Here is a 24,253-nt window from a genome sequence, read left to right on the forward strand (position 1 = left end):
TAAGCAAAAGCGGGTATTCGGGAAGAAAAAATTAATATTTATTGTTTTTTCCATAAAAAATGTTTCCCGCCAATATAGTTAACTGTTAAATAGCTTATCAGCTTGTAATTTGAAAAATAAATTTCCCTGACTCGCACGACACTCCGCCACAATATTAGTATAAGAAGTCGTGAGCTAAAATTAGAAATAACAATCTCGTACCTATTTGGCTATTAAGTAGTTGATGGTGTGAAAAGATGATTAAATTGCTGTTTTTTAGTTCCTATAGAGCGTAGAGATAAAGATACTCTACTCGTCTACTCTGAGCACGAGAAGATGTGACTATTGTCTATTTCATTATATATTAACTGTCTTTTATATGCGGATTCAAATTGACTAGCTGTTGGATTGTTAACAGGTCTATGGAACGAACCATAGGGCATAGATTACATAACATTATTTTGCGCGTTCAGTTCTAATTTATAAAAAAAATAGCCATGAAATTCAAGTACCGCGTTATCGTTCAGTGATTGAATCTGAATGGTATGATGTTGGTCACGGAACGTATAAATGACGGTCCTCGGAATTTTATTCTTCTTACAACATATATATATACAACAATTGTTGTATATATCTAAGGTGAAATTATGAAAACCGTAATTTTAGAGAAAAAATACCTATTATGAAATATATAAAGGACAATATTTCAGAGACAACCTCATATGTGTTTTGTTCTATTTTAAATATACAGCTCGTTATAAACGGCACAAAAACCTATTTTTTTACTTTTTTTAATCAACTGTAACTATTTTAATAATTCATATTTAAAAAAACGCATATGTGGTTGTCTCCTAAATATTGTTCTCTATAAATTTCATAATAGGTATTTTTGCTCTAAAACCATTTGTTAATAGCGTTTTGTATGTTTTTCGTAGACCTGTTTTTACCACTTAATATTACGGGTATAACGTTCTCTTAATCGTTTTTGTTTATTGGTTTTACGGATTTTGGCAAATTTTGATGGCCAGCGAACAAATTCCAGTTTCTAATGTAGTCCTTCAAAAATATTAACTGAGGACCCCTGATTATAATCGGTCATCAACGTTCATGAATTTTATAAAATGAATGGATTACATAGGTACTATACGTCTATACGTGCATGTTTTGAGCGATAAGGTGCCGAAACGTTTAATCAAATCGCCTTATATTTAAGAGTTAATAGATAAATTCTAAAAAATGCAGTATTAAGACTACATTAAATTTATCAGTATCACCTGAAGGCTGAAACACAATTTCTAATACTTAATTACGGCGTCTGACGTACTCACCCACGTGTTGGATCATCAGAAAATACATCACAATTTCAGTTCTAAATATCACGAATTAAGAATTGAGATCTTAAAATAAAATCTCAAATTAATTAATTCGTGGTATTAATGATTCAATACTTCCAATTTCCATCATTTACGTATCGGCGATTTGCAGCATGAAAACCCAAAAAACTGTAAATAGGTTAAATTGTATAGACTTCTAAATTTTAGTAGGTCTAAGGTTCTCCCATGGAGATTTTAAAAGTGTTGATGGTTTAGGTAGCAAATTGGATCTAGTTGATGCTTTGAGCTCTTAGGGTAGGTATAATAGTCCAGAAAGACGAGAATTTAATTGTACAACAAGTTTTCGATAAAATAGTCTTGTTTTTTTGTCGTAATTCAAAAATAAATTCATTGCAGCTTATCTGTTTAAATATGATTTAAGTGATTAAAATTTATCTTGAGAAGGAGCTTTAAAACAAGTCAAGGTTGTTATTGACGGCAAAAAAAATATTTTAATATTCATCAAGTTAAAAATAAAATATATTTTTTTATAAAAATCAAAAAAATGGCAACGGCCGTATAGTGTTCCCAAGCGGTCACCCATCCAAGTGTACTTACTACGCCCGACGTTGCTTAACTTCAGTGATCGGACGAGAACTGGTGTATTCAACGTGGTATGGTCGTTGTCGGGGTTTAAGGGAAAATTACAGTTTTTAAATTAACTATAAATAAAATGTTCATATATTTTTTATGTGTTGTGACTTAAGGCCACTTTGAGCCTTTTTTTATTATTACTCATTCATAGCTGTACTTCTTTCTTTTGTTTCAAAATTTTGAATTTGAATTTGTTTTCATTTTTTTAAATCATACATTTTTCTGAGCCACATTCAACAATTATACAAATTCTAAATTCTCATGTTTAAGTCACGTTTGTTAAAATTATAAAATTACTGTTTGTCTATTCCTCAAAATATTGCTTTTTTCGACTTTTGTATGGTCGAGCATATTTTGTAGTTAAAAATGTATAAAATGCTGGATGCTCGATTTCTATAACTAAAGCTATATTATTATTATATTTTTACACATAATGACATCTGCCTATAAACTTAACTAACGATTTAATTAACATTCTTATGCTACTGCCAGTGCCGTATCCAGGGGGTGGACTTTTGGCCTTTGTGCTTAAGCCCCCCCCCCTGGAATCTCTGGTAAGATATTTTTTTTGTAATGCGTAATGGGTTCATATCATAGTAATAAGGTTGACGAGTGAACTAAGAGTGACTACTCTTTCCGACTGGAACTCCAAAACATCGAGAAAATTATGCAATACTCAATAATGACCATGTTTCTTAGTACAGACAATCATTATATTATCCATATTTAGATGATATTCTTGCATCATTTAATGAACGTTTTAAAATTAACTCTAATATTTTTGTTTCTTTATCTTCTTTATAACCAAGCAGAATTGGTAATTTATCATTTAGTGATATACAGCCAACTATTCATTTTTATGAAGAAGATTTAAGATCTAATAACCAAAACATTCACATGGACTTATTAAAAAATGAATTTGAATTTTGGAAACAAAAATGGTCTAATGAAGAAAATGACTTACCAAAATATGCATTAGACACATCAAAATGTCCCGAAGATTTATTCCCACGCATAAATATTTTACTAAAACTTCTTGCTATTTTGCCTAATTGCCTGTATCAGGCAGTGCGGCCTATCAACACAAGAATCTCTGTAAATAAGATGGTTACACACACCATTAACACATGATGAATTGATGAGTAATAAGTACTTAGGTGTCTAGATGTATCATGTATGTAGTGCGTTCTAATAGATTTTCTTCGTTTCAGTGGAGTAGCTTGAATGGTCGGAATATTTTCTATTTGATATCGGAACAGTGTTTTTGTTTAATAAATTTAGTCACTAATGTAATTTTTAAGCACCTAATTAAAATTAGTTACGTTTTATCACCTTGTTTAATTTTAATGATCATTGATGTGTAAAGATTTCATATAAATTTAGTCATGGCACATGTAGTGTTAGGGGGTGGAAGGAGAGGGAGGGCGAAGCCTTGGATGTACTAGCTTTTTTAACTCTGTTAAATGCATGACATATAATTTATAAAACAACTAGATAATAGCTGATTGTTACATTCTCACAGGAACGTTGAAGTAGCGCGGGCGTGCGGCCATATGTCCACTGCCAATGTTTACAAAATAACTCAATAGATCCTAACCTACCTATACATATTTATATGATATATGTATTACAAATGTCAAATACATGTATAATATATCAATCATTCAATTTTGCATTATTGGTATATGGCTGCCAATTACAATATTATCCTGTAGTCTGCTATCTAGTTGTTTTATATGTCTATGGTTAAATGTAGGTTGTTTTTTAAGAAAGGACGATAGTGCATAGTTATTAATTTCCAACAATTTTTTTTTGATAAATTGAATACTTTCATGTCTTATAAGCAATTTTGATTTAAAATATATATATACATTAATCTTAATTTATAATTTGTTTAAATTAATAAGGTATTAAATACAATTACATATTATATTGTATTATAACATTTTGTGCAAGTAAATAAAAAAATAGATTTTTACAATTCCTACAAAAGTATCTAAGTTTCCTGTTATAACCTGTAGTACCTATATATTACTATGGTATATATAGGTACGGGTAAGTCCTGTATTAGTGGTATTATTATATTGCCATATTACCTTCTGGCTTCTACCTCATTAGTTATTCTGAACTTAGTATACCAAATAGCTTTACTTTTATATGAATAATTTTATATTTTTATAGTTGTTATACACACACATAATATAAAATTATAAACTCACAATACCTATAAAATTAAAAAGTTGAATTTTAACATTACTATAACACGCGATAAACTCATGACTGATGACTGTATATAGTTTTTAAATTGTGAGTCATCCAACGACCAACAACCCTATTGTATATATTATGTATATTGTATATAGGTATATAATATATTATATAATATGTTTACCCCCAAATTACCTTGCGAGTTGCGACAGTACGCAGTGTATAGTATGAATGTATGATTGTTTACCTAATGCGTATTGAAGTAAAACCGATGTATATGTGTACGGTATGATATTGTGACTCATACGCTAATATTTATAAGTAGCAAGTACCATAGACAAATAAATATTTATTAGGTTGTATTGAGTATTCGGTACTATTAGGTAGGTACAAGGGTGGTACACTTTATTATTAGGTACATAATAATTGAAATAGTTTATCGAAGAGCTCCTCCGAATGTACTAATATAGTTAAGTCATATTTGTTGTCTCCATATTATAAGTAACGCATAACATTGAACATTTTAAGTTTAAAAGAATCGATTTTACATCAAACTTTTTTCATAGTATTAGAGTCAATCACCCACTGTTGAATTTAAAAGGTAAGAATATTATTACACAGGACTTTTTTATATTTAAGATTTTAAAGAACATTAAATGGTAAATTGTTTGTAAATTTTAAAATATTTATAACTTGTTTTAAAATAAAAATTTCAAAAAAGACTTATGCGAGCAATGAGGGCTGAGGCCCTGGGTAATATTCTTATTTGATAATAATTATACTTATTATAGCCATAGTCTTATAATAGTTCTATCATGTTATATTAAATTAGTATTATATTCTATCGATCTATCTGCAGTATTTAGTTATGTTATGTATCATAATATTCTATAACTTTGCAGGGGTTTCAGAATATATATATTTATTTTTGTGATCCGTCACAAGGATCAACATAATATTTTCATTTCAGTTTCAAATGTCCATCAATATTTTTAATTTAGGTTGACAAAACCTATGCTGTGGTAGTGCAGTGACACACTGATACGACAATAATAAAAATAATTCGATACTCACAGGAAGCGTCGTTTTATTTTGTGAACTGACGTTTCTCGTGATTCGTCCCGCGTTCGGTTGTATAGTTGTAGCTCACTGAATTTTATACTTTCTATAATCTAATGATTTATATAGTACCTACCATTTAATCAATGATACTAATAGTACCTAAAATTTCACTACGATGCGCCGATAAATGCACTTGTATAAAATAATCCGATGGCTTTAGCTCTAACATACCCACTCAATTTTTATTAAAGCATTATTACAAAATATTATATAAAAAAAAAATTAAATATTATATTTAGTTATAAAAACTAATTTTCAAAATTAAATTTATTTGTAAATTAATGAAATATAAAACAGCATCCACTGCTGATTTAATCACCTATTCACCTGCTAAACCAGCAATATAATTGTACCACTATTTAGTCAATGTGTTCAAACTAATAAGCAAAAAAATAACAGTAAGTGTATGGGTGATATTTGAATTGAAATAAATCCATAACTTTTTATTGAAACTAATATACGAAATAAGTTTATAATGTAGCTACGGCTACCTAGCCATAATACAGGCATATACTTTGTATTGAACATTTTTGTAGCTTTATAATTTGAAAAATCACATCCCCTATCCTTTTTAGCATCTGCAGGATCCACTTATTCACACCGTAGATAAAATACCCTTGCATATTATATAGGTCAAAACAGTTTTAACGGAAACAGAATGATTTCATGATTTCCAGCAGTGGTTTGCGGGTATGCAATTTTGTTGTGTTGCTTTTTATCACATTAACGCTCAAGTGACTGGCGCTACATTATTATTATTTAAAAAAGTAATGACTGGAGCACTAAATTTACAAGCAACAATATTAGAAAGTAGAATGTAGTGAAAATCGTATGCAGTATGCTACTATATTCAGTATAATACTACACTATATACAGATTACTGTTATATTGTTATTACTTATTATACATAATAATAAACACATTACACTATTCCAGTGTTGCACATATATTTCTTTTTTGCTTGAAATAATTGCTCGAGCACTGATGGTTTGCTAGTACTGTAATGCAGTTTAATTTTCATTAATTAATTCTCGCCACGAAAAATAGCAAAAAATACAGTTCAACTTATTAAATGTAACCGTTATTTACTCGTATAATGTAATTTGTACCTTGTGTTCTACATTTTGAAATTAAAAAAATATACTGTATCCAATAATCTATTAAGCTATACATAAATATAATATATCTATAAATGATTAATATATATGATATATATAATATATACATTATTCTTAATAGTTAATATACATATTAACATGTATATTTGCATTATATACTTCTATACAAATATATTTAAGCTTAAAAATTAAAAGTAGTTTTATTGCTACAAAAAAAAAAGATAAAAGAAGTCTAGGATAAAAGATTGCAGTATAAAAAAAATTTGAAAAAAGTTGACAAAAGTGTAGACTAATTTTTTACTGTCGGGTATAGATAAAGTCTAAGTAAATTTTTTAAATTTTGGGTCAAACCATTAGTCCAAAAATACAAATTATTCATTTCACAAAAATAAAATATTGTTTTTAAGTTATTGGTAAACAGTCATTTTGGTATCAACATTGATTGTAGCCTATACAATTATAATTTATCATAGTATAAAATATAAAAATATTTGAATTATTTTTTAAAATTTGACTTTGTTTATGCAGTATCCGCCAATACTTTTTAATATTTGATATAAAATATTATATTAGGAGGATAAGAACATATTAATATCGAGATAAGAAATGAAACCGGATTAAAGAATGGTCATTTCAGTAAATAGGTACCTACTTATAAATCGTGATCATTATTGTTAATATATAAAATATAATATAATTGAACGGCCTGGGAGTGGTGGTTCAGTTGATGTTTGGTACACAATAATTACGAGAAAAATAATTACATAATATATACTATATTATTTTGTCGTTGGCACTCGAAAATCATGGATTTCCAATAAGTTACGGTCCATTGATTTACAAATGTTTATGACATTCTGTGAATCGAAAGCTTCCTATATTCGTGTTATACCTATTGTTTTAAGTAACTCATTGTTGTTGATTTAAAATACAAATCGGCTACACCCGAACGCGCGGGTGTGCTATCTATCGTTACGTATATAGATGGTCTGACGGTCGTAGACAAGTGGTTAAGTACAATAATTAATATATTTTGTAATTGGTATAAATTATTATAATAATACTTCTGTAGCGAGTACGGGTGAGAAGTAAGAACCGGTCGGAAGGGCGGGGATGAAGAAAGAGATACTGAACAATAGAACGTCTGAATGTTAAAATATGGAATAGTTCTGTCTTCTGTGCCGTTCTGCCACCGGATTCAGCCTAAAATCGAAGCCGTACGTACGATTTTCAGGGGGGGAAGAGTGGGCACAGTGGGCAGACGGTTGTACGGTGTGGCGTGGGTACGGACTACGGGGGCCGCCGCCGCCGCCGCCGTCGCAGAGTGGCGCGCGCAGACCATATTTGGAATTGTTTGGCCGGGCCGAACAGCGGCGGTCGTTCTACAGACCAGCCGTGCACCTTTTCAAATTATCGCCGACGCCGCCACCGTCCAAAACTGAAACTCCCGACTCCGTGCCGCCGTGCTCTATAGACGCCACATGGACTGCGGAGACGGAATATGGATCGATGTGAGTGTTGTCGTGCGATGTATGCGGCGGAGGAGGGGGAGTTCACCGGTTTTAATAATATTATAGACTTCCGAAAAAAAATGTTTGTAAAAAATTTCCGTCAAATTTTGGTTGTTCACGTCATGATCTTTGAAAAAATAAAATGTCCTTCCTATCCGTCCTGCCAGATCTGAACCGTGACGATCGTTTGTCCTTAGAATTAATATAATTTTCGAATTTTATTATTCTCGACCGTCACTGGAGAGAGGGAGATCTCGGCGTTGTAAATTCTTTTGTCGTCATATTTCATTATCTATTTACTACTATAATAATATATATTGCGAACATCATCCGTCTATCGTGCTATTAGAAACAGCTGAAACGAAGATCAGAAAACAAAAATACAGTAACAGCACAAAATATAATACACGACGCTACTGCAGTGTGAAATAATTTGTATTTTTAATAATTCATTTTAAGAATAGGTTAAACTTGCATGGTATTCAGTTTTTGTACGGTAAACACGTTATCGTGTTGTTTCACATTGACCGCTTAACAACATTCCGTTTAAGGATAAATCTCGACTAAAACGATCGGTGAAACTCAATAATCTGTTGTGCAATCGAACTTATTCAAACCTATAATTGAGCTTTCCCTCCATATTGTGCACTCGCAATATACATATGCGATTCCTAATACCAAGTATTACTAGTGTTTGGGTTATGAATTAAAATAATACGAGACAATAATCCGACTTAACCATGTTCTTTGATCGATGTTTATAATGCTTAATCTTCTATGACTTATCTAAGTAAATTATAAATAAATAAAACGCTATAATTAACAATCTTCAGCACATTGTAAACAATTAAAAATGCACACTTATAATAATTGATTTGACGAAGGGAAATTAGTAATTAGTAAGAAAAAAGTTTCTGGTATAAAATAATAGTTATTATACGGATATACATATATTATACAAACTTTATTACGAGTCTTCAGTCTTTAAACTGTTTACCTACACTCTAGTATTTACACAATAATACCATAAATAAATAAAATATTTCAACTAAATTTTTAGAATAAAATATTGTACCAATGTGGTAATGTACCGTGAATGTTAGATAAAGAGTAATAATAATATGATATACGTAATCGTAAACTGATTATAAATTATAATATTTATTGACTATTTAGGACCATTTTTATTTTCCAATCCAAGGAAATATGAAATACTTGATATTGAATTATTTTTATTGATTTTTTGTTTTAACTATATAAGAGTTATATCACATAAACATTAAGCTGTATCCTATTTATTATTAATTTTCAGTTATTGAAAATAAAACTTTTAGGGAAACGCAAATAAGTAATAATTGTGAGTATCTAAGTATAGGTACATAATATTCACTTTATTATGTAAAACAATAGGCATACATGTTTTGAAGTGAGTGAAATATGTATTAATATGTATACGAATGTTATATTATTACAGTTATTAGTTACTACTTCTTACTATTTTTACTAGTATTATTCATTATCCCATTCATAACTCATAAACTATTACCATACTAGTATTATACTATACCATAGGTAGGTGTGAATATCTCTGAGTTCTGACTATACGTCTATACTCTATACTATTGTATTGTTACTTATTGATTAATGATTTTATAAAATACATTTATGTTAAATGATTATACATAATATATACAGGGTGATGGGCGATGGCGATTCAACTAGCATGATAACCCCCATTTTTTTCATTAAAAAAAATGAATTTATTTACATTTTTGAATGTACTCAAACACCATATTTTCAAACTCTTGATTTTTTTTGCACTACTTAAGAAGTATCCTGTACTCTGTAGTGATACAAATTTCTATTTTTCAACTGAGAAGTTTTACTATAATTATCATATTTTATATGATATATTAACTAATAACTATATCAAGTTAATTTATTAAATATATCTAAATATGAACCCATCTATACATAATATACAGTTATAAGTTATAAGTTAAAAAACATCAGGGGTTTAAGTATAATATCTTAGGTGTATTCATACTGCGCTGCGGAAGCAATGCGAAAGCAGTTCCCGCAGCGTCGTCGGTTCAAAACTGGAAAAAAAAAAAGGTGTATTCATACTACATTTGTATAAAAATTACTCATGATACTAATTGTTGACATTATTTTCATTACTTATAAATTATAACATATTTTATTTTGTTATAGGTCACTCCACTCGGTAATTAATAATTAATAATTAGAAGTAGAGTATACATGACGTGTTCACATTTATATTTGATTTTTTTTTTTTGGGCTTTTTTCCGTGGTTCATGCTAAGGATATAATGGACATTAAAGGTTTTTCCAAAAATATAAAATATATGTAATATTGGATTTAATATATTATACAAATATTTGGACCATTTTTACAAAAAAAAATGTTGATAGATTAATTTTAATTAGGTACTAAAATGTTCAAATCACCATAGGATCCTTAGGTTAGTTTTCAATCCATAAGTGTTGAAACTATTATCCTTATCCAAAGTTGAATAACTCAAAAATTACTTATTAGAACTTTTATTCTGGTAGGTAAACCTTTTTTAAAAATATTATCCACTAAATATTTTATAACAGAAAAAGGTTATCCTCATAAGAAAAGCACAAGTTTTTATCTCTAAAGACACTCCTTAAGCAGTACAAACAATCTTAAGAATTTCGTAATGTGGTCTTTAAGTATAATTAAAAATATAAAAAAATCAGATTTTGAATAACTACATTATTGAAGAAAAAATAGGACGAGCATTCTGTATTTAATATCCATAAAGGTAGGTACGTAATTATAAAATCAATAATATAATGTGAGTATTGTGTCTGTGTAACCAAATAAATACAAATAACAAATACCTCACACAATTGCACTAAATTATTTTAATTAAGCCAACTTCATTGTCGTGTAACTCAATCAAATATTAAATAATATTATCAAATCAACGTTAAGTATAAAATATTTAAAAATAATTCATTTTATTTTGTAATCGATTTCAAATACCAATAATTGAAAACGTAACGTAGTCAGATGACTCATGCATTCGCAAGCACTTTATCTAGGCCCCCATTTTTTATAGCCTACCTTATAGACGTATAATATAATATGAACGCCCATAGAAAAGCATCCAGATTTTTATATACAATGAAGCCATAAGCCATGTAAGAACATTTCTACAACGACCACAACCTACGTCCAACAAAATATTACGTATTTCCGTATTATTAATAATAAGTAAAAAACTAATAAGTAGGTAATTACTAATAATAAATAATAATAACTGAACAACATCCATTATTCAATGTTAGAAGTTTTACTGAGAATTAAGCATTCATTAATTATTCTGTGATTTGAGTATTATTGAAGGTAGTATGAATGTATGATTTAAAATGAACTTTTTTTATTTATCAGTAAAAATAATTGATAATATTATTATACAGTGATAAGTGACAACCAATAAATACAACACGTAATCACAAAACATAATACAATTAAAATAGGCACATGTCATGATCTAATAATATTAAGAATTTAAATCTTAATTGTTATAAAAAATGAAAATTATAAGAAGCCTTCAATTAAAATCGGAATACACAATTTTAAGTATATTCGTTATAATTATTTTGAAACTCTGGGTATAAGAATAACTAACAACCGTATCAAAAAATGTAATATTAGTTAGATTTTTTAAAATGATAATCACTAATTAGTAATTGCATTTGTTTTTTAATATAATGCATGTAAAAAAATACCCCGACAAGAAAGAAAAACCATTGGTATACCAAACGAATATTAATATTATCATTCATTTAAATGGTTCACTGTTTGTACTCATATCAGTCGTACATATCTAAATTATTCTATATTTTAACCGTGGTTCGTTGAACAAGTAGGCAATGTCTACAGACAATCGTGAACAAGAAATACAAGAATAGAGTGAAAGGAACTAAAAGAAGTTCAATCTTAGACACTCGAAAACTTTTTTTTCTACCTCAGATGTGTCTAATAATAAATTATATTCTCCAGGACTTTTGGCATCCATTTCGACAGCGTGCCATCCCAGAGGTTTACTAAGCACAGGTTTAATAAACTCAGAACAAATCATCACGTTTGGTACTGTTGTTGAGATGGTCTCATATTTATGAATATTTATTGACGTATAAATAATAAACCAATAAATATTAAATATCGTTAGTATATTATTATATAAATGTTGTTGAACCGTTTTCTTTTGTCAGGAAAATATGTTGTAGAAACTTTTGAAATGTAATCTTATTATTGTTGTGCAGCCCATTAATTTTCAAATTTAATACACTTATAATAATGTAGCCATGTTGGTATATATTTCGGTCATTGATGATATTTATAGTATAGTAGTGCCTATTGTGATGGTCTGTCAATCTGTCAATATGCACATGTTCACCCGTTACTTTGCATTTGTTGTTTTCTAACAATCGTCTATTGAATGTTTTTCGTTGGCGCAAATCGGTCCAACATAAAGTTACAATAATAATAATTGTAATAATAATAATAATAATAATAATAATAATAATAATAATAATAATAACAATAACAATAATAATAACGTAATTATATTTGGGTAAAGGTTTACAAATTTAGGGCTCAGATTTCTAAATATTATTTATCATTCTAAAATAATAAATTCTATACGTGTCTACATTAGACTTCTGCAAGGTTATTAACATTTTTTCATAATACCTTGAAAAGTTGAAAGTGTTTTTAATTTTTTTTGATACCTACGCATGAATTACTCAATGAGATACCGAGTACCCGGATAGGCCACTTAAGTAGCTGTTTCACTATTAATGAACTATGTCCTATTGCTTATTGACTTATATTCTATAAATAAAGTTTTATTTTGTTGGAAATTCATACTTCATATAATTCATTTTTAAACGTAATTAATCACATTACTATTCACTAGGCAATGGGTATACATAAGAATATTATATAAAGTAGTCGTGTAGATAATAACAATGTTAAAGAAAAAAATGGTCGGGCTTTTTATTATTATTGAAATATTGACTAATATGAATTATGATAAGTGTGCCGTCACTATCATAATATGGTGGTACATCAGTTAAAGTTTAAGCCAAGCTTAAATGCTTAATAGAGATGAAAAAAATAAAAATAAGTGGTGTACACTGTACCTACAACGGTACTACCTACTGCTGTTGCAGTTACAGATTTGCAGTAGATACTACGTATATTGTTTAAATATTTCAATACTTAGATTCGATAGAGCTAAATTAATTTTGAACGACATAAGTTTTACGGTAGACTACCAAAAGTTCGATGTAAAAAAGTCAACGGTAAAAAAATCCGAAGCCTAAAAATTCCGGTACGGTGGTACATATTATTGGACAAAAGAAAATATGTGATTGATGCACAATTAGTATTAATATACATTTTAAATTTTGCAATTAGTATTAATATAAATTTTAATCACGGAGTTATATCTTTTTTTTTTTTATTTTTAAACAAGAGAATTGTACAATCTGTAATTTAAAGGTTTACAATAAGCACAAGTGATAAAAGAATAATATAGAAAAGACGAAATAATCACGGAGATATATCTTAAACCGTAATTTCAATTAAATTATTCACTTGACAAAATTAACAAAATATAGTCTGGTACTAACATCACACATAGAAATAATTATTGTTATATAATAATATATTTGTTGTTTTTGTATAAATAACTAATCCGATTTTTTTTATACAAGACCTGGCAGTTAAAATTATTAAATTTTTATTTTCATATAAATTATTTTAAATATTATTATGTACCGGACTTTTTTACTGCGATTCAACTATTATGGGTCAACATCATACTAGTACGAAGCGAGTTACTTTTAATCGAGTACAAATATTATGGTTTATAATAAATCACATAAACTATAGTTCCCTTTATCACTTTTCAGTGTACTATAGTACTAAGTCCGACTAGATTTGTTTGATAAAACGCAAGTTATAATTTTGTATTCATCAAATTATAGTATTGTACTAGCACTTTTCACATTTAAAACCGTATTATGCACTCTGTGGTACTGTACAATAAAACCATACTATAAAGTATATTGTGATAAAATAGTGTTGAGAGTTGTAACGGCGTATTGCGTGACAAAACTGCATAGGTATTAGATAGGTACATGTAAGTAATAAGTATGCAACTGATGAATCTAACTATATAAGGTGACATATTTTCGTTACAAGCAAAAGCGGTCGTACGCGGAAAACCAAGATTCCTACTATTCCTAAACGTGTGACATGATCGTGTTCACCGTTCACTTTTGTAGACATTCAAAAATCATGATATTATTCGAAAGACAAAAAAGTGGACCGTTAAAAACTCAGTCAAAGGTTATTTATTTAGTTCGGTTGAGACTTGCGATAAGAGCCGATATCGTCATACCGAGTCATTCGACAGGAAACGAAACAACGATAAAACGTCGGGGCGAGGCGCAGTATTGGCTGGTAAACGAGAGAACGAGACAAACAAACTGCCGAGGGAGATGGAGCGAGAGCGATAGAAAAATATTAAAAAGGAAATAATTTAACGGACTTTTGCTTGGCGGGGCGCGGCGGGGTACGTTCGTTGCGTGTGCGTTGGTGATTCACGGGCAAGCGGTGCGGATGTGGTGGGAAGCGTAGGCACCGCAATGCCGGTGTGCCGAACAGCGCGTCGTCGGTCTGCAGGCGGGTTTCGGAGCATACAACACGGGTACCGTCGGCCATTGGACGTCAATTTGTGTTTGGACGTGAACGAAGCTGCTTCGATCGCTTCTTGTCTGACATAATACAACTCAAGTTTTTTACTTCAACAATTCGTTCCTATCCAACGAAAACACTCAAACTTCAAAATGGTAAGTAAACGATATTTGTTTTAGCGCAATATCATAACATTTTGGTATTATTGTCGTCGTGGTCGTTATACGTTTTGTAAACTTCGTTTGTCAACACTTCGTCCCAACGGTCGTCGCGCCATCTTGACGCGTCCGTGTTTCCCTGTCGGTTGCCGCCTTGCCGGTGTCAACGATCGCCGCTGCCTAGGTGTATTTGTCGTCCCGCACCGGCTCTCGCTGGTGTCCTCGCCGTCACATTTTTTCCGATTTTCTTCGACCGCTTCCGGCCGACAACCGGATGGGCGTGACCGGAACTCGCACGGAAAACCGTTAACCGAGAGCGTCTTCTCTTTATGCCCGTGTACGTCATTCGTATGACGTGGCAATTTTATAAACCGGACATGACTGAATTTGATCAACCTACTTTGACCGTTTACGAAATTCTATAAATTGTCGTAATTTCACTTTTTTGGGTGGAAGTATTTTCAAGACTGAATCCCGGTTGGTTTTTTTCTGAAATCACTGAAGCGGGTCTTGTCGACGATCAGGCGTCAGCAATGGCGTTGCCATCGTCATATATTTCGCTTCTGTAGGGGGTTAGTATCTAGTACTTATATTATGAATATTTATTGTTCCTCATTCGAAAGAGTAAAGAGAAAGAAATTGTTTTTGAAAATAGGCCCCTTTTGGTGGTATATTTCTCCTAGGAAATGTTTTTGGATATCGGAATTTCAAATTATAAGATTTGCATTGAATGTGATATATCTGGGATCATTGCGATTTTAATATCGATCACTGTTTTATCTTTTATTTGAATCCTTCTACTTTTTCACAACATCTCATTTCACTAACTTTCTCTGAACACTGTTTTTAATTAATGCTGTCAAATTTGCTATTACCCAAACATCATAAGTTAAACTAAGTGACTAGATGTGAATATAGATCTTTATTGTACTTATTCTTGATAATTATTTAAATTGGTTGTATGGGTAGTTTTACTTAGGTACAGCAATTAAATTTTAAATGATTGAAAGTCATTAGAAACTGCTCAACAAATACAATTTTTAATGTTTTCTCCCATATGTAACTATTTTTCAATTAAGGCATACTGAAATAGAATTCTCCTTATTTTATCACCTACTTAATTGAACATTTTTAATCTTGAGAAGGTACATAGTTAAAATGTTCCATCTCGTTAACTAACAAATTTTGAATTATTAGTACCCCTGGTATTGAATTATATACCTATTTGACATTATACTCGTCTACATTTTCAATAACTTATTATCTAATCATGTACATTTTGTTATGTCATTAGTTCTTCAAAATTATTATCTTAACTATAAATTTTACTTACTTATTCATAGATAAAGTAAACATATTTGATGCTTCAATTGAGTTATTTTTTAACATTTAATTTTGCATAGTCAGCATTGAAATTCAATTTAGATTTAAAATATTAATGGTTGTTGTGAAGACAACTAAATATTTCTATTGGCACTACTCTTCTATTATAGGTATTATCATTGGATATTTACATAATATATGTTGGCCTCATTGTCTACTTTTTTGCTTCAAGACCTACAGCAATAGGTGATTGATCTGTATTAACATTACTACCCTATTCCGTCATATTAATTTGAATGTCTCTTTTGCAATTAATATATTATCTAACCTCAATAGATATATTTTTTTAAAATTAAACTTAAAATTTGTTCTAATAATGCAATTATTTTTATAGCGTGAATGTATCTCTGTACACGTTGGCCAAGCTGGTGTTCAAATCGGTAATGCCTGCTGGGAATTGTACTGTTTGGAACATGGAATTGCTCCAGATGGTCAAATGCCATCTGACAAGACCATTGGAGGTGGAGACGACAGCTTCAACACCTTCTTCAGCGAAACTGGCTCAGGCAAACATGTGCCAAGAGCTGTGTTCGTTGATCTCGAACCAACTGTTGTTGGTAAGTTTATTGTAAAATATACATTTTCTATTAAAGTATCTAATTCACACTTTGATTACAGATGAGGTAAGAACTGGAACATACCGCCAGTTGTTCCACCCTGAACAATTGATCACTGGTAAGGAAGATGCCGCCAACAACTACGCACGTGGACACTACACTATCGGAAAAGAGATTGTTGATGTTGTTTTGGACCGAATCAGGAAATTGGCTGATCAGTGCACTGGTCTTCAAGGTTTCCTGATCTTCCACTCTTTCGGAGGTGGTACTGGATCTGGTTTCACATCTTTGTTGATGGAAAGACTCAGCGTTGACTACGGAAAGAAGAGTAAATTAGAATTCGCCATCTACCCAGCCCCTCAAGTATCCACAGCTGTAGTTGAGCCATACAACTCCATCTTGACCACACATACAACTCTTGAACACAGTGACTGTGCATTCATGGTCGATAATGAAGCCATCTATGACATCTGCCGTCGTAATCTCGATATTGAACGTCCAACTTACACTAACTTGAATCGTCTTATTGGCCAGATTGTTTCTTCAATCACAGCTTCTCTCCGTTTCGATGGTGCCCTCAATGTTGACTTGACTGAATTCCAGACCAATTTGGTCCCATACCCCCGTATTCATTTCCCATTGGTCACCTATGCACCAGTCATCTCCGCTGAAAAGGCTTACCATGAACAATTGTCCGTATCAGAAATCACTAACGCTTGTTTTGAACCAGCCAACCAAATGGTGAAATGTGATCCACGTCATGGCAAATACATGGCTTGTTGCATGTTGTACCGTGGTGATGTTGTACCCAAAGACGTCAACGCTGCCATTGCTTCCATCAAGACCAAGAGAACAATTCAGTTTGTTGACTGGTGTCCAACTGGTTTCAAAGTTGGTATCAACTACCAACCCCCAACCGTGGTACCCGGTGGTGACTTGGCTAAAGTACAACGTGCCGTCTGCATGTTGTCCAACACTACAGCTATTGCTGAAGCTTGGGCTAGGTTGGACCACAAGTTCGACTTGATGTACGCCAAACGTGCTTTCGTCCATTGGTATGTTGGAGAAGGTATGGAAGAAGGAGAATTCTCTGAAGCTCGTGAGGATTTGGCTGCTCTAGAGAAAGATTACGAAGAGGTTGGCATGGACTCCGTCGAAGGCGAAGGCGAAGGTGGTGAAGAATACTAAACATCGAAGTTCCAAACAACCCATGCTTGATTTTACAACTTCAAAAATTAAATTAACCTCAGTATTTTTTTTTTATATGGACATTTTTAGACATTTTATTATTTAAAAGAAAGCAAACTCAAATGAAATCTTTTTGTTTTTATTTCTTAACAATATTTATCCCGTTCCTTACAACTTTATAATTTCTACCTATATTACTATATGTATTTGTACAGTTGTTGCTTGAAGGTGGATTTAACCTTTCGGGTACATTTTCTTGAGTGATACATTTGGTAGGTATCCAATTCCATCAAAACTTTCAAAATATTGATCGACCATTTTGTGATTGATCTAAAATGTAGTTTTATTTTGGATATAATTATTATTTTTAGTAGAAAGTTAGAGACTTATATTTATTTTACCTTCATATTTTGTAATTGAACTATAATTTTATCTTGATCTAATTTCATCAATTCGCCATGATTTTCTACTAAAATTAGATATTCTGGTTCTTTGGTGAGATCCTGATAAAATAAAAATATTAGGAAATATTCAAATAGTTAATGACGGTAACAATTTGTTTTGTTTATTAATATAAAAATGCTAAGTATCAATCTACTGAAGGGGTCCTATATTAATATTGGTTGACAGCTATACAAAAACAAATCGGGTTGAAGCATGTATTATTATATTTATTATTTTTGTGGAAAACTGAAATGCAATGAACTTATAGAAATTGCATGTTTTTAATAGTTGTGAAATGCCGGTTAGGTAGGGTGATTTAAATCTTACTTAAACATCGTTTAAACCACTGGAGTAGGATGAAAGCATCCGATAGTGGGGTTATTCATGTGCGCTGAAGGAGTGTAAGAGGGACAGAGCCCATTCTTTCTTGAAGAGCGAAATATAATTACGATGTTGGTAAGTTTTTAACTTAATAAACAGCTTGGAACTTAATGCTCTAAAAATGATGAAATATGTGCATACTTATTTACTATAAAAGCTTTTACTATGTAATATGCGGTACGATATGCAGTTATTTTTAAAATAAACATGTAGGACTTAGGTATTTATGTATTTCAATGACCTAAATTATTGATAATTATTTTTTAATAAGATGTGTACATTTTTTATTTGTACATTTTGTTAGTAGGAGTTAGTAGAAAATTTTTTCGATAATTCACAGTCCAAAATATAAAATTAAAAATTATCAATTACCTAATACAGCAAATATCAAATGTTATTATGCATTGAATTTTCTTTCCGAATCGATGTAATTTACAATATTTTCAAAACAATACTTTAGAATCAATATTAAAAACATTTCCACTAAACTTAGCCACGTATGTGAATGCAGAATGATCATTTAAGGATGTTTTCTCTTTAGACATTAAGAGGACGTGATACCTGCATGTGTTGTCTCTGTCTTACAAGTGGGTAACATAGCAAATTTTACGCTCAGCAGAACACGTGTAGCTCCGTTAGTTTAAAAATTAGTGCAAATTGACCTCTTATAAAATCTAAAGGTAAGATTATTATCTAGGCAACCTCATAGGTTTTTTATTATATTTTAATTTTAACGCGAGTTATGAGTATTTTAAAATTGTAAATTTTTTATACATCTTAAAATCTTTAAATATGCAACATTATGTAAAGTTAGTCAAACATGCAACACATTTTTGTATTTAGATTATATGTAGGTACTATGAAACGAATTTATATCAGATCAGATTTTTAATATGTAGCTTCCTAAGAAATATGTAAATGCATAAAGTTCCGAGCTTCAATAATAAACGATGTTGTGGCACGAGGGGGGATGGACGACCCGCAAGGATGAAGTGCTCCGCTGTCGAGCAACTTAAATGTACATTTGTTTTGTTTTGTTTGAATGTATTATATAATGCTACTAATAACTGATCAAATGAATAGTTCAGTTTTGGATTATATGCTGTAGTAATAAGTGGGGCATGGTGCTAGTAATTGCGTATTCAATAGCCCAGCCCAGAGGGGTTGGGTTTTGGAAATTCTTGACCAGTGAATTTATCTTACAATTTTATTTGACTTGTTAATTACTATTAATTTGAGGATTCATGTACTAAACTCACTGTCTTATCAATGTTCCATCCAACAATGATGCCAGGTATCATGGCATGTATCAATACCACGTTTCCAATACTGAATTCTAAATGGGGTGGTCTAAAATTTCGAATTAAATTTTCTGGCACTTCTTGTTCTTCAAATGGTTCTGATAATCCCAAATAGTCATATGTACTTTGCAGGTAATAGTCTTGAAAATATTGAGTATACTTATAAGTTATTTAAATTAAACAGCAAGCAAATGTATACTAGATTTGTGATTAAGAATAACATATATTTACAATATTATAATAAATAATCAAATAATATTTTTTTTATTTTGTAGTATTAGATTCTGAGCGGAGCTATGAATGTATTGATTTTAGAACAATGTATGTTTTAAAAATAAATGTGATATCATCTTTTGGAGCAGCTTAACATTTTCAACTTCATTTTATTTTCTGGTAGTAGGTAGAGCGAATCTAGTTATTACTTATTGGTACCTACTTGGCTACTTTGGGTGGTAAAAAATAAAACATTTCCAGTACGTTTCTTTATAATTGGAAAAACGGTCATTTTTAATCAAAAGTGGTTTTTGACAAAATCGATTTTTTTATTTTGATGTAGGTTATCCAAAAACGAATAATCGTAGATATACTTGAATTTTTCACCAAATGTCTATATTAGCATTTTCTGTGCTTTATACCTATAATCACGAAAATAGTTTTACTCTTTTTGAGCTATTTATATACATTTACAATTTTTTATTTTTTTTTCAAATCTTTAAATTTTTTTTGCTTTGTCAAAAAGCTTGAAAATTGAGTACAATGTTTCTCATAAGTTATTATTACTAAATTATTAAAAAAAGAGCAAAATGTTATTTTATTTCAAAAATGTTTTTGGGGGCTTGAAAGGTCAACGTTTTGATTATCTCGCTTTGTTCGAAAACTGTTACTAATATATTAGGTGAATTATACTGTTATAGTGTTTAGTTTATACAAATACATTATAATATTATATGCAGTGGTCGCCGCTTATTAGACTCACTTTGTTACCAGACCATGGAGACCATTCTGAATGAGTTAACGCAAAAGGCCAATAAAAATTTAAAATAATTACTAATAAATATGTACTAATTATTTACTTTAAAAGTATTTATTAAGATTTCGGCTGTATGTAATTAAATGTATGATTGTAAAAATAATGTTGGAGTACGTATGAATAGATGAAAATGTTGTTTAATTAAAAATAAAGTAGTAAAATATTGTAATAGTTAGGTACCTAATACATTTTTGATAAAAATCCATCTAGAGTTGATTGGATTTTTCATTCTCAGGTTCAAAATGACCTCATTAATCTGTGTGCAAGTCTAATAGGCGATTTTTTTGCTGTTTGTTAGTATACGTGAAAATCGGGACCAGTTGTTTTAAGTCCAATGGGCGAATGAGTCAATTAACCGTGAGTTCAATAATTTCTGACCATTGTATAATAAATATAACTTTATATAACTGTCTATTCTTTATATTTTTTGAATTGTTCATGTGGAGATAAAAATAAAACAATTGACAATTTATCATAATTTTACAGCACCCATGATGGCACGATGCATTTACCCTAATTAAAAAAAAAATGTTGTCGAAATTCCAACTTCAGTCTTTCATACAAAATTAGATAGATACATTAAATACACTATGATATTTAAATCAAATATTTACTCAATTTTTACAAGAACTTGAAAAACACGTTTAAAGACTTTAAAAAAAATAAATTTGAAAAATGGGTCAATTTACTTTTATACCAAAAATCATACTTTCAACTTTTTTTTTAATGTTCACTAAAAACAAATTACGAGGAACTTTCTATTCAATTTTTAAGTTTTTCACCGAGAACAATTGTTTATCGTCAACCATTAAAAAAAAATTCCAAATTTTCTTACGTCTATAAATAGCTCAAAAATATTCAAAATATTTAGAAAATAAAGTGTTAAACAGTTATGAAGAAATACAATTTAAACTTTTTTTTTTTTTTCGTGGTATCGAGAACCGGAGTGGGGACTGCTTTCGCATTACGTCCACAAACTTTCGCATTACGTCCACAAGCTTTCGCATTACGTCCACAAAATTCGCATTACGTCCACCTTTCGCATTACGTCCACAATACAATTTAAACTGTAAATAGTATTAAGTTGGCCAATGGTCTTTTCAGTTTTCACGCAAAAACAACGAGTCAACACTAACCACAAAAAAAATTAAAAATTAATATAGCTTTTAACCAACTATAAATAGTAGCAACTGTCGATTACGCCGACTACAGTCTACACTAAAATTTACAGTTGTCAGCTGCAGGCTGTGTAATTTAACCATAAATAATATTATAATAATATATATAATATAATATTATCGTTATATTATCGTAGTAGTGCAGCCAGCGCAATTGTAGAATCATGAAGATCTGTGTCTAGTTTAGTAGTTTATAGAAAACTTAAATATTTTAATTGAAAAAAAAATTGTCAATCAAACTTGTTGGATAAAAGGGAACCCACGACACAAATGTAGCTGATTTGCATATCCATAACGCCGTGTGATAAACTTTTTATTATTGAACAACCACAAATTACCTTAAAATGGAAATAAATAATAATTATATACGTAATGGTGAAAAGTTTCAAGTCGCGATTGCTACTGTATAACGATAACAACTATAATCGGTATTTTTCATTTAAATATTCAATTTTATCAAATTACAAATGACTATGAAAAAAGTTGTATCCAATGCATTTTCAGAATTTTTAAATTGCTTTAAGAATAACTTATGAGGAACCCTGTATTCATTTTTCAAGCTTTGTGATATTTGAAAAAAAAACTAAAAATAGTAGATGATTTCAAGTCTATAAATTACAAAAGAAGAGCCAAAATATTTAAAAAATTTCAAGTGTCTATGGTTTAAATTACAAATAAATAAAAAGTAGAATTGATTTTTCTCGTTCTTTCGATCATTTTCAAAAGTAGGTACTGGGTATTTTTTACTTTTGACTAAAAAAAAGTATCAACTAGATGTAGGCAAAAGACGATGACAAATATAACTATCACAAGAGGAAGACCAATATACATTCATTTCTCAACTCGGAATCTGAAGTAAGTCTTCTACAAGGGATCTTAAACCTATCTTATTTCGCCTTATATTAATTAATGCTGTTAATCCGCGGTATGACTGAATCATGTGACGTGATCAATAATAATATTCAGAATATCATTGTTAATACCGCCACCGGGTTTAATGATTGAGGAGTGTTAATTTTAGTAGTCACAAATCGTTTTCACGATAATGGGCGGCCTATAGCTGAGTATGTTCTATATTGAAACTGTTGGTGTCATTAAATTTACAATTTACAGAACGAAAGTGGAAAACCGCCTGACAAGAATATACCAAATTTCAGATAACATTTTCAGAAATTATTCATGGGAATCAAACACTTACTCGTGGTGCTGACACATCCGGTAACGTAGTCGCTAGACAGCTGCAGAAGGTCATCCGTTAAGTTTTTCACGATTTCCGATACCAAGTGTCTGAAGTCTTGGTTGTACTTCATCAAGTACAACTGCAATGGCACAGCTACCAACAACAGCGTAAATCCAATGACGTGTCTTATTTGCATGATGTAGCTGAAGTAAGTACTTATATTAAAGTACCGATTGACTCTAACTCAGTTCTGCTGCACTGGTCATCGGGGTCCTACCTATCTCGGCGACCTCAAATGTCAGACTGCGGCCGATGACGATGGTTTTTGTTTTAGTTTTTAAACGGTTTTTAATCATATAATGGTATAACGCGTGCAGGTATTTTGAGATTAAAACTAAATCGAAATGAATGTATAAACTATGATGATTATCGTTTTGTGAAAATATTTGAGCCTTGCACTCCGAGTGAAACGAAATACCTATATTGAAATCACGTAAACTCTTAATAAAGAAAATAATAATATAATAATGTACAGTGCTACGATCAAATAATGATACGAAAGTCGGTTATATGTTTTTATTTTTCACACCTCTTCCATTGGTTTGCTGTAGACACAGATGTTTTCTATTGTGTATATACAGTATATTGTGTATAGCAGTATACACGCGTGGTGTAGGTTATTTATACAGGCTGATTATTTTAACAGTAATTCAATTATTGAACACCCATTATCTAGAAAGGTATAATAACATGTAAAAATGAATTTTTTTATTTCTTACATAA

At 30.5% G+C, this 24,253-nt stretch overlaps 2 protein-coding genes across 2 annotated transcripts; one reads left to right on the forward strand and one right to left on the reverse strand.

Annotated features, from left to right (window-relative positions):
- Window positions 1-14,691: 14,691 nt before the first annotated feature.
- Window positions 14,692-18,084, forward strand: LOC111037278 (tubulin alpha-1 chain). The gene is made up of 3 exons (XM_022319761.1): window positions 14,692-14,825; window positions 16,546-16,768; window positions 16,830-18,084. Exons 1-3 carry the CDS (start codon window positions 14,823-14,825, stop codon window positions 17,954-17,956), a joined length of 1,353 nt encoding a protein of 450 aa, XP_022175453.1. The 5' UTR covers window positions 14,692-14,822; the 3' UTR covers window positions 17,957-18,084.
- LOC111037279 lies at window positions 17,943-24,036 on the reverse strand. Its single transcript, XM_022319762.1, has 4 exons — window positions 23,489-24,036; window positions 20,041-20,222; window positions 18,358-18,459; window positions 17,943-18,286 (listed from the first exon to the last, which is right to left on the reverse strand). The coding sequence occupies exons 1-4, from the start codon at window positions 23,664-23,666 to the stop codon at window positions 18,191-18,193; spliced, it is 558 nt and encodes a 185-aa protein (XP_022175454.1). The 5' UTR covers window positions 23,667-24,036; the 3' UTR covers window positions 17,943-18,190.
- Window positions 24,037-24,253: the final 217 nt, after the last annotated feature.

Source organism: Myzus persicae, unplaced genomic scaffold (genome assembly GCF_001856785.1).
Source record: "Myzus persicae strain clone G006 unplaced genomic scaffold, MPER_G0061.0, whole genome shotgun sequence".
NCBI classification, from domain to species: Eukaryota; Metazoa; Arthropoda; class Insecta; order Hemiptera; family Aphididae; genus Myzus; species Myzus persicae.

Bases quoted from the DNA above. Each gene is read 5' to 3' on its own strand.
- LOC111037278 (XM_022319761.1), top strand. The intron at 16,769-16,829 runs GTAAGTTTATTG...CTTTGATTACAG, and splicing joins TCTCGAACCAACTGTTGTTG to ATGAGGTAAGAACTGGAACA.
- LOC111037279 (XM_022319762.1), bottom strand. From the start codon at position 23,666: ATGCAAATAAGACACGTCATTGGATTTACGCTGTTGTTGGTAGCTGTG. The intron at 18,460-20,040 runs GTGAGTTTAGTA...TTATTTTATCAG, and splicing joins GATGGAACATTGATAAGACA to GATCTCACCAAAGAACCAGA. The intron at 18,287-18,357 runs GTAAAATAAATA...ACTACATTTTAG, and splicing joins TTCAATTACAAAATATGAAG to ATCAATCACAAAATGGTCGA.